The following is a 15,613-nucleotide window of genomic DNA, read 5'->3' as shown; positions in this document are numbered from 1 at the left end:
CCACAAGAAAATGAATCTCAGGATAGTTTATGGTGATATACGGTGCTGGGCAAAAGTCTTAGGCACATGTAAAAAAATTTCTGTAAAGTGAAGATACTTTCAAAACTAATGAAAAGTTTCTACTGTCAGTACTTCCAGTTGAACTCTGTCTTTTTGTGTGTTTTCCCCCGAGCCCTCACTCTGTGGTTTTGTATTGCCCTGTGCTCGTTTGTTTTCATGCCCCATGTGCTCCTGACCCCACTCCTGCTCTACTCCGGCCCCTGTATTACTGAGTACTCCGCCTCTCACCTGTTTCTCATTATTACCTGTATTGCTGCCACCTGTGTCTCATTGTGCTCCACCTATCATCTGCCTCTCTGTTTATTGCTCAGTGTGTTTCAGTCCTGTGTTTTCACCTGTTTGTTGTCAGATTGTGCTAGTGAGTTTTCCTGAACCTTTCTAGCATTTGTATCTGATCTCTGGCCATCTGAATATTGACTCTGCCTGTTTCCTGATTCTGGTTTTTGGAATTTTCTGGAATTTTTGATCTCTGCCTGAACTTTGATGCTGACTTTGTTTGCCCCTCTGGATTTGCTACTCAGTAAATATCACAATGTGCTCAGTACTTGGTCAGTGATCGGGTCCCTATATATCAAAAATTACAATAAACAGCAAAAAACTAAATCAAATCAATATTTAATATGACCCCTTCAAATCTGCATCGGGTCTCTTGGGTACACTGTTGTGCAGTTTATTAAGAAAACCGGCTGTTCCAAGCATCTTGGAGAACTTGTTACAATTCCTCTGCAGACTTTGGCTGTCTTGCCTGCTTCTGTCTCTCCAGGTAATCCCAGACAGCCTCGATGATGTTGAGATCTGGGCTGTGTGGTGGCCTGAAACCATATAAAAAAATTCAGGATACCTAAGACTTTTGCACAGGACCGTATATGTACTTTTTTTTTGTAATTCAAATTTTTATTTATTCTTATTTTACAAAGCAGCATATCATAGAGCAGATACGGTATAGCATATTTACACAGCCATGTACTTTGAAAATAAGTTTCAGAATCACATTTAAACTTAACAGGAATATGAAGTTTCTAATTCTGAAGTAAACGAAAGTGCAAACAGTTCAGATGCTGGAAATCTGAAATTAAAAACAGGAAGTTTCTGAAACGGCATCTGTGCGGGAGGGCGAGAGAGCGGGAGATCAAAGTCGGGTTTATTGTCATCTGTAGGAGTCCACGGGGGCACAGGTGCAATGAAAAACTTACTCACGGCAGCATCGCAGGCACGAAGGGTCAGATGACCAGTATTCACGCAAAAAATATACACAACTTTTATAATAAAGATCACAATTAGAACAAGATTCAAGGGCATTGATCCTCTCCATAGATGCTGCCTGAACTGCTGAGTTCCTCCAGCATTTTATGGGTGTATGCCGCACAAAACTTGCTTATGTATGAACAACGTTGAATCTGTCACTCCGAGCAAGACGGTCTCTTCCCATAAAACGAGAACTTTTCTCTAAATGCAGGAAAGGAAACCGAAAGATTCTAGCAAAGCCCAAGGGTTTTTTTCTTGGCTCGATGCATGCAATCTGTTACAACTCCTCCTCCTCCTCCTCCTCTCCCTCCCTTTCTGTGTCTCACAAAGAATCACCCATCCAGAAGAAAACCCCATTCCCTCCGAGGGCAGTCGTCAGTGAGCGAGAGCTGCGTCTCACCGCCGCCATGGGAGGTGGCGAAGGCCTGATTACCGGCCGGAGACTCGGGTGTTTGCTGGCCGCTCTGCTCGCCGTGCAAGCTCTGTGTTTCACCTTTACCTACCTGCACTTTAGCCGCAAGCTGAAACAGGTAGGAAAGCCCCTGATTTCTCCTCACAATCTCATCCCCACCTCTCTCTGCTGGTGCATACAAAAATTATACTGGGGCGTGGGGAGAAATGACAGTTCTTTTACACTTTGGGCATCGTTAATATAAGCACGGGGCAAAGACCGAGTTGTGCATTTTAATTCCAAAAGTTTATGCACAGTTCTAATGGAACGTTAATTATTTCGCATTAAATATTTAATTACACATTAAATATGAAACGTTAAAGTTCCACATTTGATGCACAATATGGAACTTTAACGGAAGCCTTTTTGTCATTTCTCAGAAACAGCTTTAATATCACTGACATATGTCATGAAATTTGCGGCAGCAGTACATTGCAACACATAACAGAACTGTAAATAACAAATTTTATTAATTGATTAGTAAGGGTCGTCAAATGTTACGAGGAGAAGGCGGGAGGATTGGGGTTGAGAGGGGGGAAACATCAGCCATGATCGAATGGCGGAACAGACCTGATGGGCTGAATGGCCTAACTCTGCTCCCATAGAACATAGAATAGTACAGCACAGTACAGGCCCTTCGGCCCACAATGTTGTGCCGACCCTCAAACCCTGCCTCCCATGTCTTACGGTCTTTGCAATCTCTGCACATGTTAGAGTCCAGCGACTTTTAGAAATTCGTGCAAAATGGTAAACATTTGAAAATGTGGCACTCTCCCCCCCCCCCCCCCCCATCCCTGCGCAAAGAGCAGCAAAATAAGGTCGTCGTGTTAGTGGATCGTTCCGAAGTCTGATGGCGGACGGGAAAAAGCTGTTCCTGAATTATTGAGTGTGGGTTTTCAGGTTCCTGTACTTTCTCCCTGATCGCTGTTAGAAGAAAAGTCACTGACAAGGTGACCAGGAGGAGGGAACACAAGGATTTTGCCCATTTTAGGTGAACTGTTTTGGTTTCCCTGCGGGCTCTGTTCGTGCCAAGGGCGCTGCCCACGACACCAGAACAATCTCGCAGAAGTGCCTGTAATTAACAATTTGCGAAGACACGGGCGTGAATTCACAATCTGCGAAGACACGGGCGTGAATTCAAGTTTAATTATCATTTAATCATACACCAGCTGCTCCTTCTGCCGAAACTCGCAGGCTGTGCCTCATCCCCAGGGCGACTTTTTAAAACTTTCCGCAAAGTAAATAACGAGACTTACTGACTTTTCAAAACAGAACTCAGAACGATTCGGTTGTTGAGATTGATTGAGGCCATATCCCGCAATAAACAACGCTCTAATCTCTGGCCATCCGGTTTGGAAACGCCCCAAAGCTCACATTGTTTTTGTACCGTATCCTGATCCAAGCGGCCTCTCCCATCTGTGCACAGAAACTATAAATGCCCTTAAACTCGGCGATAACAATATGGCTTAACCATTTCTCCAGTATTCTCATTCTCTCTCACGTCTGGAGAAGATGCGAACACTGTCCATGGGTATAGTGAGGGATTTCCGAGACCGAGGGCCACCCCAGGGGCTCGCCTGTATTCTGGATGGCGATGACGGTGTTATCATTTGAAACAATTGACTGTAAACAGTGTGAATCATGGAATGTTGTCGTGTTATAATAATGCAAGCTGCCTTATCCAAAAGCTCCCTGCTAGAAAACTCTAAAGGGCTATTGAAACAAAAACATTCACACCATCTTAAAAGTTTCTACCCCTAGGCACACAGCATATCAAGTAATAATTACCATGAATAAATCAGAACCAGATTTAATATCATCGGCAGATGTCCTGAAATTTGTTAACTCTGCAGCAGCAGTACATGATATTGGAAAAAAAACAATTGTGAATACCAGAAAGTGTGTGTGTGTGTGTGTATATATATATATATATAAAAATTAAATAAGTAGAGCAAAAATAGAAATAAAAAGTATTGAGGTAGTGTTCATGGGTTCAATATCCGTTCAGAAATCTGATGGCAGAGAGGAAGAAGCCATTCCTGAATTATTGACTGTGTGCCTTCAGGGTTCTGTACCTCTTTCCAGATGGTAGCAATCAGAACAAGGCACTTCTTGGGTGCTGGCATCCTTAATAATGGATGCCACCTTTTCGAGGTCTCTCTCCTTGAAGATGTCTTGGATACTGTGGAGGCTCGTGGCCATGATGGACAGAGCTGACTAATTTTATAGCTTTCTGCAGCTTACTGAGATCCTGTGCACTCGCACCCTGCTCCCCATACCAGATGGTGATGCAACCTGTCGGGATGCTTTCCACGGTACGTCTGTAGAAATGTGCGAGTATTTCAGGTGACAAACCGAATCCCCTCAACCTCCAAATGAAATATAACCACTGACTTGCCTTCTGTATTGCTGCATCGATATGTTGGGACCAGTTAGGTTCTCTGAGTTATTAACACTTAGAACTTGAAATTGTTCACTCTCTCCACTTCTGATCCCTGTATGAGGATTGGTTCGTGTTCCCTCATCTTAACCTCCCCGAAATCACAATTAGCTCTTTTGCCTTACTGATGTTGAGTGCAGGATTGTTACTGCAAAACCACTCAATCGGTTGGTATATCTCGCACTAGTACGCCCTCTCGTCCCTATCTGAGATTCTGCCAACAATGGTTGTGTCATCGGCAAATTTATAAATGGCATTCGCGCTGTGCCTAGCCACACAGTCGTGGGTGGAGAGAGGGAGCAGTGGGCGAATCACACATTGCTGAAGTGCACCGGTGTTGTTTGTCGGTGAAGAGGACGTGTTATTTGCAATCTGCACAGATTGTGGTCAGCGGGTTAGGAAGTTCAGGATCCAGTTGCAGAGGCCAAGGTTCATGAGCTTTTCAGTCAGGACTGTCAGAATGATGGTGTTAAATGCCGTTAAGTATTCTGCCGAGGTGCCATCGAGAAAGTCGACTTGGGCGAGCAGTTCTGACGTAGACCCTCAAATACTCCCGTTTCTGCCTGCTACAGCTGAGCTCCACAACTGCATCGGCGGTCTGTACAGTTAGTAACAACTTTTTAATGTGACTAAAAATCTAGCACTGCTTAAGTAAATTAAAAAGTAATAAAATATATTCTAGAAGACTGACGTTTAGCATAAGGTGCATTTGTAAACAGTATAACGCTGCTGACGCTTTATTCGTGATGAGACTTGGGAGGTGACAAGGGCGTTCTTACCCCACACAGTTAATCTAATGAACCATTCTAGAAAGCCCTCCCCCACACGCTCTATCAATTACCCCCCGCAGTTTTTATAATGCTGCTTCCCATGCTGATATTTATGCACATTTTATTCCATGTCTGTACTTTAACCATTGACTTATTTTTATATATTTTTAGATTCTTTGTAATTGTTGAATGACATACCCGAACCAACACACCATAGCACATTCCTATCACAAACGAGAGAAAATCTGCAGATGCTGGAAATCCTAACAACACACACAAAATGCTGGAGGAACGCAGCATCTATGGAAAAGAGTAAACAGTCGACGTTTCCGGCCGAGACCCTTCAACATTGACTGTACTCTTTTCTATTGACGTTACCTGGCCTGCGGAGTTCCTCCGGCATGTTGTGTGTTACAGCAAATTCCTAACACCTGCTGTAAATGTCCACTCAGTGGCCACTTTATTGGGTACACCTGTACAACTGTTCGTTAATGCAAATATCTAATCAGCTAATCATGTGGCAGCAACTCAATACATAAAAGCATGCAGACATGGTCAAGAGGTTCAGTTGTCGTTCAGACCAAACATCAGAATGGGGAGAAATGTGGTCTAAGTGACTTTGACTGTTGAATTGTTGGTGCCAGATGGGGTGGTTTGAGTATCTCAGAAACTGCTGATCTCCTGGGATTTTCATGCACAACAGTTTCTAGAGTTTACAGAGAATGGTGCGGAAAAAACAAAACAAAAAAATCCAGTGAGCGGCAGTTCTGTGGACAAAAATGCCTCTTTAATGAGAGAGGTCAGAGGAGGATGGACAGACTCCTTTATAGCATCACCCGGAGGTATTTTGAGCTGAGAACATTTCCAAATACAGGGAGGTGGTCACAAGCTTCATTCGGAAATGCGTTGAAGACATTGTTCCCGAAAAATCGGTCCAGGTCCACCCAAAGCAGAAGCTTTGGATAAATAGTTCAGTGCAGGTTGCTCTCAGCAGGAGGGATAAAGCCTTCACCTCCAGAGACCAACAGAAGCTCAAGAGATGCCACTATGATTTACGTAGAGCCATCAAGCTGGCAGAATGGCAACACAGGGACAAAAGTCCAGTCACAACTCTGCAACAAAGACATATGCAGTGTATGGCTAGGACAGCACACCATCACGGACTTCAAGAGCAAACACAGCAGTACAGCCAACATTGCCACCTCGCTCCCAGATGAGCTAAGTGTCTTTTCTGCTCGATTCGAGGTTGATAGGATTGAACCCCCGAGGAGAGGCACCACAGAGACCTGCACCTTGGTCATCTCCAAGGCTGAGATCAATAGAGCATTCCAATGTATCAACAGCCACAAGGCAGCGGGGCCAGGCAGCGTCCCAGGGCGCGTCCTCGAAGTGTGTGTGCAACAGCGGACTGGTGTGCTTACAGACATTTTTAATCTCTCCCTCTCCCCGTGTGTAGTACCCTCCTGTTTCAAATTGTCCATCACTGTCCCTGTACCTAAGGAAACCAAGGTAGCAATTTTGAACGACTGAAGCCCTGTCCCACTCCCCTCAATTACAAGCAAATGTTTTTAGAGGCCGGTTAAAAACTATATCAGCAGCATGCTACCACCCACACTGAACTGCCTACAATTCACCTACCGATGGAACCGGTCTACCGATGACACTATAGCCACAGCACTACACACCGTCCTCACTCACCTGGAGAAGAAGGTTGCATACATTAGAATGCTGGTCCTCGACTGCAGTTCAGCATTCAACAGCATAGTTCCTTCCAGACTTGACAGGAAGCTTAGGGACCTCGGCCTGCACCCCACCTTGTGCAGCTGGATCCTAGACTTCCTATCAGATCGCAGACAGGTGGTAAAGATGGGCTCCCTCACCTCTGCTCCTCTGACCCTCAACACAGGTGCCCCCTGGGGTTGTGTCCTGAGTCCCCTCCTCTACTCCCTTTACACCCATGACTGTACTACCATACAGCTCTGATCTGCTGATCAAATTCACAATTGACACGACTTTGATCAGCCTTATTTTTAGTGGTGATGAGACAGCCTACAGAGGAGAGGTTAACACCCTGACACAGTGGTGTCCAAACAAGAGAGCTGATTGTAGATTACAGACGGAACAGAGACGGACTCGGCCCGATCAACATCATTGTGACTGCAGTTGAGAGGGTAGTAGTTTCAAATTCCACAGTATTCACATCACTGATGATCTCACCTGGACTGTACACACCAGCTTTGTGGCAAAAAAAAAAGCACAACAGTGTCTCTTCCACCTCAGGCAACTGAATAAGTTCAGTACAGGCCTCCAAATCCTCAAGACTTTCTACAGGGGCACCATGGAGAGCATCCTGACTGGCTGTATCACCGCCTGGTATGGGAACTGTACCAACGCTGATCCCTTGGCACTGCAGAGAGTGGTACGGACAGCCCAGAGCATCTGTGGATATGAACTTCCCTCCATTGAGGGCACTTATAGCAGCAGGTGCAGAAAGAAGGCCTGGAAGATCATTAGGGACACCACCCCAGCCATTCTACAAGCCATTAGACTTTTAAATTCAGATGTCTGTACATTGTGATGGAGTCATAATACAAACATTTTTACTTCCTCACATTGTGGGACGGATGTAAGATTTAAATAAATTCAATTCAGACTGGTTCAAGCTGACAGGGAGGTGACAGTAACTCAAGGAACCACGTGTTACAACAGTGGTGTGAAGAAGAGCATCTCTGAATGCACAACATATCAAACCTTGAAGTGGAGGAGACCATGAACATGCTGCCGGTGGACACTTTATTAGGTACAGGAAGTAGCTAATGAAGGGATCGCTGGGTGTGTATGGTGAATAGCGTTGATCCCTGATATTTAATATGATGCTGTAATGACTGAATAAAGCTTCTTTGAAAGATGAGATCAAAACTTCCCTTGGCAGTTCATTCCAGTCACCCACCACACTGTAAAATATCAAACAAAAAATGCCCCACGCATCTGTTTTAATCTCTACCTTCCACCTTAAATCTACCAAAGGAAGTGTAAAACGCTCCTCCCCTCCCCTCCGCTAGCCTGCAGGTCATCCTTGGGCAAGGTGTAGCACCTGGTTAGCAATCACCCCCTCGACCCTGATCAGGGTCACGTGAAGCCATGGGAACAGGTGGTGGACAATTGTACGAGCAGCCGGTGCATATCACAGGCCCTGGTTATGTGACCACTGACACCAGGCAGACAATCCCTGAAGAGTATTGATAATGGTTGGGGTCACCCATCTTGTAAAGACACTGCCCAGAGGAAGGTAATGGTAAAACACTTCTGTAGAAAAATTTGCCAAGAACAAACATGGTGATAGAAAGACCCTGCTCAGCCACATCATAGGACATGGGACATAATGATGATGTCATATGACAAGGCACATAATGATGACAATGAATGACTGGGCCTTGACATCATCTGTGGTAATGAATTCCACAGATTCACCACCCTCTGGCTGAATAAATTCCTCCTAGGACAGGTTCTTGATTATTAAGGGCATCAAAGCTCCAGGGAGAAGGCAGAAGAATGGGATGGATAATAAATCAGCCATGCTTTTGTACTTTCCACCTGATGGGAGAGGAGGGAAGAGAGTATGTCTGGGTTGGGAAGGATCTTTGAATAAAGTAACTGCTTTACCGAGGCAGCAGGAAGTGTCCATGCAGGTGGATGTGTCCACAACTCACAAGGAAGGCATGCCAGCATCTTTAATTTATTTAGAAGGTACTTTTTATAACACTTGTACTTTTCAAACTCGTGCATTTTTCACACTCACTGGCAGAAAGCCGTATAGCAGCTAGACTAACGGTTTATCACTTTGACTACACAAAGGTTGGGGGTGTTGTGGATAGTGTGGAGGGCTGTCAGAGGTTACAGTGGGGTATCGATCGGATGCAAAACTGGGCTAAGAAGTGGCAGATGGAGTTCAATCCAGATAAGTGTGAGGTGGTTCATTTTGGTAGGTCAAATATGATGGCAGAATAAAGTATTAATGATAAGACTCTTGGCAGTGTGGAGGATCAGAGGCATCTTGGGGTCTGAGTCCATAGGACACTCAAAGCTGCTGCGCAGGTCAGCTCTGTGGTTAAGAAGGCATATGGTCTTTATCAACTGTGGGATTGAGTTTAAGAATCGAGAGGTAATGTTACAGCTATATAGGACCCTGGTCAGACCCCACTTGGAGTACTGTGCTCATTTCATCCTCACTATAGGATTGATGTGGAAACTATAGAAAAGGTGCAGAGGAGATTGGGGAGTATGCCGTATGAGAATAGGTTGAGTGAACTCGGCCTTTTCTCCTTGGAGCGACGGAGAATGAGAGGTGACCTGATAGAGTTGTATAAGATGATGAGAGGCATTGATTGTGTGGATAGTCAGAAGCTTTTTCCCAGGACTGAAATGGCTAACATGAGGGGGCATAATTTTAAGGTGCTTGGAAATAGGTACTGAGGGATGTCGGGCTTTTCACACAGAGTGGTGGGTGTGTGGAATACACTGCCGGCGGCGGCGGTGGAAGCAGATACAATAGGATCTTTTAAGAGCCTCTTAGATAAGTACATGGAGCTTGGAAAAATAGAAGGCAATGCGCTAGGGAAATTCTAGGCAGTCTTTAGAGTAAGTTACATGGTTGGTACAACATTGTGGGCTGAAGGGCCTGTAATGTGCTGTAGATTTCTGTGTTTTATGTCCTTCCCCATTTTTCATTGGCTAAGTATCAGCACATTAGCCACATGATGTAATGTTTAAATTATGTAGCCTACTAACTAATTTATCTCTGTCTAAGGAGTTTCTCTATCTTATCTATAAAAGTAATGGATTTCTTGGAAGTGCTATTTTTATTCTTTTGCTTTAGCATGAATTCCCCTCTTAGCATAATTTCTCAGCCATTTATTTAGTTTGCTTACTATTTTTATGTTTGTTTGTGCTCTAAAATAAACTTTAATTCTTGGAATTAAGACTGCTTGTCATTCCTGGCTCCTGGAAGAACCCGAAGGATCAGAAAATAAACAGAGATCTAACGGAGGTTCAACTTGTCACTGAACACTCTAACAACCTTCTACAGATACAGAATTGACTGATGCATCACAGGCCTGGTACAGCACTTTGAATATGCAGGAATGTGAGAAGCTGCAGAGAGTAGTGCTCTGTCTAATACATCCCTCCCCCTCCCCACTCTCGCTAGTTTCTGCAAGAGGCGATGACTCAAAAGGCAACATCCATTTTGAAGTGGCGGGTTTGTGGATCGCACACTGGTTGTGACAACTGTTCCCTCTAAGCTGTCTTGGTGCGTGGCCACACAGTAACTGAAATGCTCCCACACACATTGACTTTGTTTCCCCGCAGTTGCAATAAAGATGGACGAGAAAAAGTTTATGAAAGGTGAAAGATTTTCTTTGTTGTACTGTATTTCATTATACTCTTCTATTAACATTTCCTGCGGAGCATCAAGAAAGCTCACCTCTGTCCCAGGATACTGATGGACTTTTACCGCTGTGCCATTGAGAGCATACTCACCAGCTGTATCTCAGCGTGGTATGGCAATTGTCCTGTATCGGACCGCAAAACACTCCAGCGGGTGGTGAAAACTGCCCAGTGGATTATTGGCACCCAATTGCCCACCATTGAGAACATCTACCATAAACGCTGCCTGGGCATGGGGAAAAGCATTATCAAGGTTGCATCTCACCCTAACCATGGACTCTTTACTCTCCTCCCATCCGGTAGGCGCTACAGGAGCCTCTGCTCCCGCACCAGCAGGCACAGGAAGAGCTTCTTCCCTGAGGCTGTGATCCTGCTAAACCTCTCATCACAGTGCTAAACAGTATTGCACCCATATTGTACTGTCTCAGTACTTTTATATTTGTGTGCTGTAGCACTTTATTTATTCATAGTTATTTTGTAAATAACACTATTCTTTGCATTTCTGGTCAGATGCTAAATGCATTTCATTGGCTTTGTATCTGTATTTGGCACAATGACAATAAACTTGAATCTAATCTAATATATAAAATCAAAAGTATGTGATTTTTCAATTTTTTTTTCTAAAAATATTTAAAGTGCTGTGCAGTTGGTTGTAAGGTTTGTTGAACAGTGAAAGGTGTGCCTGTCTCTGTATTCCTGCACAGTGGGACGTCCTCCCCCCAGCCACAGTGTGGGGAGAGGAGGGCCCCTCTGGTGTAGAGACGGGTCTTCAGAACAGTAGCCACAGCACGCTTCATTTTCCTCGCTGTGTCCATAAGGCAGCATCGTGATGTGGCGGTTAGCGGAATTCCTGCCGCTGTCTGTAAGGAGTTTGCACGCTCTCCCGTGACTGCGTGGGGAGAAGTGCCACGTGGTTTTGCTGTGGGTATTCCGGTTTCCTCCCACGTTCCAAAGATGTGCGGATAAGTTGTGGAATGCTCTGTTGGTGCCAGAAGCAGGGTGACACCGTGGCTGCCCTCAGCACACCCTTGGACTGTTGGTTGTTGACACAAACAGTGCATTTCACGTATGTTATGAAATACACGAAAACTAATCTTTAAGTTTAACAGGTGTAGCCTGACACCTGAGATGCTCGACCTTGGAGAGCCGATGTTTTCAAAGAACAGTTCTGAAGAAGTGGGCCATTGAATGGGTCTATTGTTTGTGACACAAGGCTGGAAATTCCATCCTTGTAGATCAGTTACATCCAACCACACACAAATTCTTTTGTTTCTACCCAAGAGAGGGTGAGAGGGAGAGTGTGAGAGAGGGGGGGTGGGGAGAGAGTGAGGGTGTGAGAGGGTGTGTGAGAGAGGGGGGCAGGGAGAGAGGGTGAGATAGTGTGAGAGAGAGGGTGGAGAGAGAAGGGGGTGAGGGGAGAGAGAGGGTTTGAGTGAGGGACAGAGGGGGGTGAGGGGGAAGAGAGAGGGGTGAGAGGCAGAGAGAGAGGGTAAGGGGAGAGAGAGAGAGGGGTTGGGGGGAGAGAGAGGGTAGGGGAGAGAGAGAGGGTAGGGGAAGGAGAGAGGTGGTGGGGGAGAGGGGTAGGGGAGGGAGAGAGGGGGTGGGGGAGAGAGATAGAGTAAGGGGGAGAGATAAACAGGAGAGTGAGAGGGGAGGAGGAAAGCAGGCAGGAGAGGGAGATGAGAGAGAGGGACCTCCGGGGGTGGGGGGGGGGGGTGGTGGGGAGAGTTGCTGTCTCACAGCTCCAGAGATCCAAGCTTAATCGTGGATGCAGAGTTTGCACGTTCTTCCTGTGACTGTGTGGATTCCCCTCAGGTGCTCCGGTTTCCTTGCCCGTCCCAGAGGTGAGGGGTCGGTGGGTTGTTTTGCTGTGTGGACTACCGCAGTGGGTGGGTGATGGGAATATTAGGGGCAACGGGTGAGTGTTCATGGTCATATAAACCATATAACAATTACAGCATGGAAACAGGCCATCTCGGCCTTTCTAGTCCGTGCCGAACGCTTAATCTCACCTAGTCCCACCGACCCGCACTCAGCCCATAACCCTCCATTCTGTTCCTGTCCATATAGCTGTCCAGTTTAACTTTGAATGACAACATCGAACCTGCCTCAACCACTTCTGCTGGAAGCTCGTTCCACACAGCTACCACTCTCTGAGTAAAGAAGTTCCTCCTCATGTTACCCCTAAACTTTTGCCCCCTAACTCTCAACTCATGTCCTCTTGTTTGAATCTCCCCCACTCTCAGTGGAAAAAGCCTATCCACGTCAACTCTATCAATCCCCAATATATTCTGCATTCAGTCATTGTTTTTGTTATTGGTTAAGTGGCATGTAACTTCAGTTAACTAATGAAATAAATCTAAATTTAATAGCTAATACTGGCCATTTCAATTGTGATGGTGTCGATGTGTGGCAGCTCCAGTGGGAATCATCAAATATTCCCATTTATTTCATTTAGAGATACAGCAAGGAACAGGCTCTTCCAGCCCTTTGACCCACGCTGCCCAGTAACCAACTGATTTAACCCTAGTCTAATAACAAGACAATTTTATAATGTCCAGCCCATCCGTCTTTGGAATGTGGGAGGAAACCAGAGTGTCTGGAGGAAACCTACATGTTCCATGGGGAGGATGTACAGACTCCTTATAGAGGGTGCTGGGATTGAACTCCAAACTGTGATGGACCAACGCTAACTGCTACGCTGCCGCGGTGCCCAGGGCTTCTACAGTCACAGCCACGAGTGCTCCAGTAAGCAACATCGTTTTATGTTGTGGTGAATGAAGTTATCCCCTCTGGTTCAGGAGCCTGATGGCTGAGGGGTAGTTACCATTCCTGAATCTGGTGGTGTGGGACCTAAGGCTCCTGTACCTTCTGAGACTTGAAGTTCTCAACTCTCTGGACCTGAGCACTATCGATGGTGTTACTGGCCCCTCTTCCTGAAGTCAGTTACCCTTTGTTCCCCTCACTGTGGCTCACACTTCAAGTTAAAGACACTTTAGAACACGTGTAAATTGTGTAAATTGCTATTTTAATCCAACATCAATCACGTGCAAAGCTGTAAAGCAGTAAGGATGTGCTGTTTATAGTCCGTCAGCAATTGAAGAGAAAATCCTATTGTCTGTTTATATAACACCAAGGATGCTCCAGCATCTATCTCGGTCCCAACATATCAATGTAGCTAGAAAGAAGGTGCAACAACAGCTGTATTTCATTAGGAGTTTGAGGAGATTTGGCATGTCACCAAAAACACTTGAAAATTTCTACAGATGTAGTAGTGTGGGGAGCTTTCTAGCTGGCTGCATTGCTGTCTGGTATGGCGCTGGGCTGAGCTGGGGCTACTGCACAGGATCAAAGTAACTTGTAGAGAGTTGTAAACTTAGTCAGCTCCATTATGGACACTAGCCTCCATAATATCCAGGACATCTTCAAGGAGCCATGCCTCAAAAAGGCAGCATCCATCATTACCCCCATCAGCCAGACCAGGCTTTGTTCTCATTGCTACCATTAAGAAGGAGGTACAGAAGCCTGAAGGCACAATTTCAATGATTCAGGAACAGCTTCTTCCCCTCTGCCGTCTGATTTCTGAATGCACGTTGAACCCATGAACACTACCTCACTACTTTTTTATTTCCTATTTGTTTTGCACGACTTATTTAACTTAACTATTTAAAACATGTGTGTACTTACTGTAATTCACAACATATTTCACAATATATGCCGGTCACATTAAACCTGATTCTGATTCAATGTAGAAGTTTGCTTGAGTCATCAGAGCAGGCGGCATGGTCGTGTCGAGGATAGCATAACGGTTTACAACTGATCTTTACATAGAATAGTACAACACAGTACAGGCCCTTTGGCCCACAATGTTGTGCCGACCCTCAAACCCTGCCTCCCATATAAGCCCCCACCTTAGATTCCTCCATATATCTGTCTAGTAGTCTCTTAAACTTCACTAGTGTATCTGCCTCCACCACTGACTCAGGCAGTGCATTCCATGCACCAACCACTCTCTGAGTAAAAAACCTTCCTCTGATTTCCCCCTTGAACTTCCCACCCCTTACCTTAAAGCCATGTCCTCTTGTATTGAGCAGTGGTGCCCTGGGGAAGAGGCGCTGGCTGTCCACTCTATCTATTCCTCTTATTATCTTGTACACCTCTATCATGTCTCCTCTCATCCTCCTTCTCTCCAAAGAGTAAAGCCCTAGCTCCCTTAATCTTTGATCATAATGCATACTTTCTAAACTAGGCAGCATTCTGGTAAATGTCCTCTGTACCTTTCCAATGCTTCCACATCCTTCCTATAGTGAGGTGACCAGAATTGGACACAATACTCCCAAGTGTGGCCTAACCAGAGTTTTATAGAGCTGCATCATTACATCGCGACTCTTAAACTCTATCCCTCGACTTATGAAAGCTAACACCCCATAAGCTTTCTTAACTACCCTATCCACCTGTGAGGCAACTTTCAGGGATCTGTGGACATGTACCCCGAGATCCCTCTGCTCCTCCACACTACCAAATATCCTGCCATTTACTTTGTACTCTGCCTTGGAGTTTGTCCTTCGAAAGTGTACCACCTCACACTTCTCCAGGTTGAACTCCATCTGCCACCTCTCAGCCCACTTCTGCATCCTATCAATGTCTCTCTGCAATCTTTGACAATCCTATACACTATCTACAACACCACCAACCTTTGTGTCATCTGCAAACTTGCCAACCCACCCTTCTACCCCCACATCCAGGTCGTTAATAAAAATCACGAAAAGTAGAGGTCCCAGAACAGATCCTTGTGGGACACCACTAGTCACAATCCTCCAATCTGAATGTACTCCCTCCACCACCACCCTCTGCCTTCTGCAGGCAAGCCAATTCTGAATCCACCTGGCCAAACTTCCCTGGATCCCATGCCTTCTAACTTTCTGAATAAGCCTACCGTGTGGAACCTTGTCAAATGCCTTACGAAAATCCATATAGATCACATCCACTGCACAACCCTCATCTATATGCCTGAAGATCAAGGTTCAGTTCCCGTGATGTGGTGACGCTAACAAAGTTCATCACTGTAACTCGTTATACATGACAGTAATAAGTTACTACTTGTAGTGATGATATTTGGCTTGTCTTATGCATGCCTACCTGTACGTGTTCTCAGGTATCACCATAGAGCACTACAGCACAGAAACAGGCCCTTTGGGCCAT

At 45.4% G+C, this 15,613-nt stretch overlaps 1 protein-coding gene and 1 long non-coding RNA gene across 2 annotated transcripts in view; one reads left to right on the top strand and one right to left on the bottom strand.

The window, feature by feature from the left end:
• Nucleotides 1-659: 659 nt before the first annotated feature.
• On the bottom strand, nt 660-3,332 carry LOC140196149 (uncharacterized). The gene is made up of 2 exons (XR_011885635.1): nt 3,013-3,332; nt 660-872 (listed from the first exon to the last, which is right to left on the bottom strand). It is a non-coding gene; the product is annotated as an uncharacterized lncRNA (long non-coding RNA).
• Nucleotides 1,656-15,613, top strand: part of tnfsf10 (TNF superfamily member 10) — a 40,865-nt gene continuing 26,907 nt past the window's right edge. Inside the window, exon 1 of the mRNA XM_072254885.1 lies at nt 1,656-1,835. Coding sequence (XP_072110986.1) covers nt 1,713-1,835 — 123 coding nt within the window. The 5' untranslated portion in view covers nt 1,656-1,712. The remainder of the gene's footprint in view (nt 1,836-15,613) is intronic.

The sequence above is a fragment of the Mobula birostris genome, chromosome 4, assembly GCF_030028105.1.
Source record: "Mobula birostris isolate sMobBir1 chromosome 4, sMobBir1.hap1, whole genome shotgun sequence".
NCBI classification, from domain to species: Eukaryota; Metazoa; Chordata; class Chondrichthyes; order Myliobatiformes; family Myliobatidae; genus Mobula; species Mobula birostris.
This window is presented reverse-complemented; position numbering and strand designations above follow the sequence as displayed.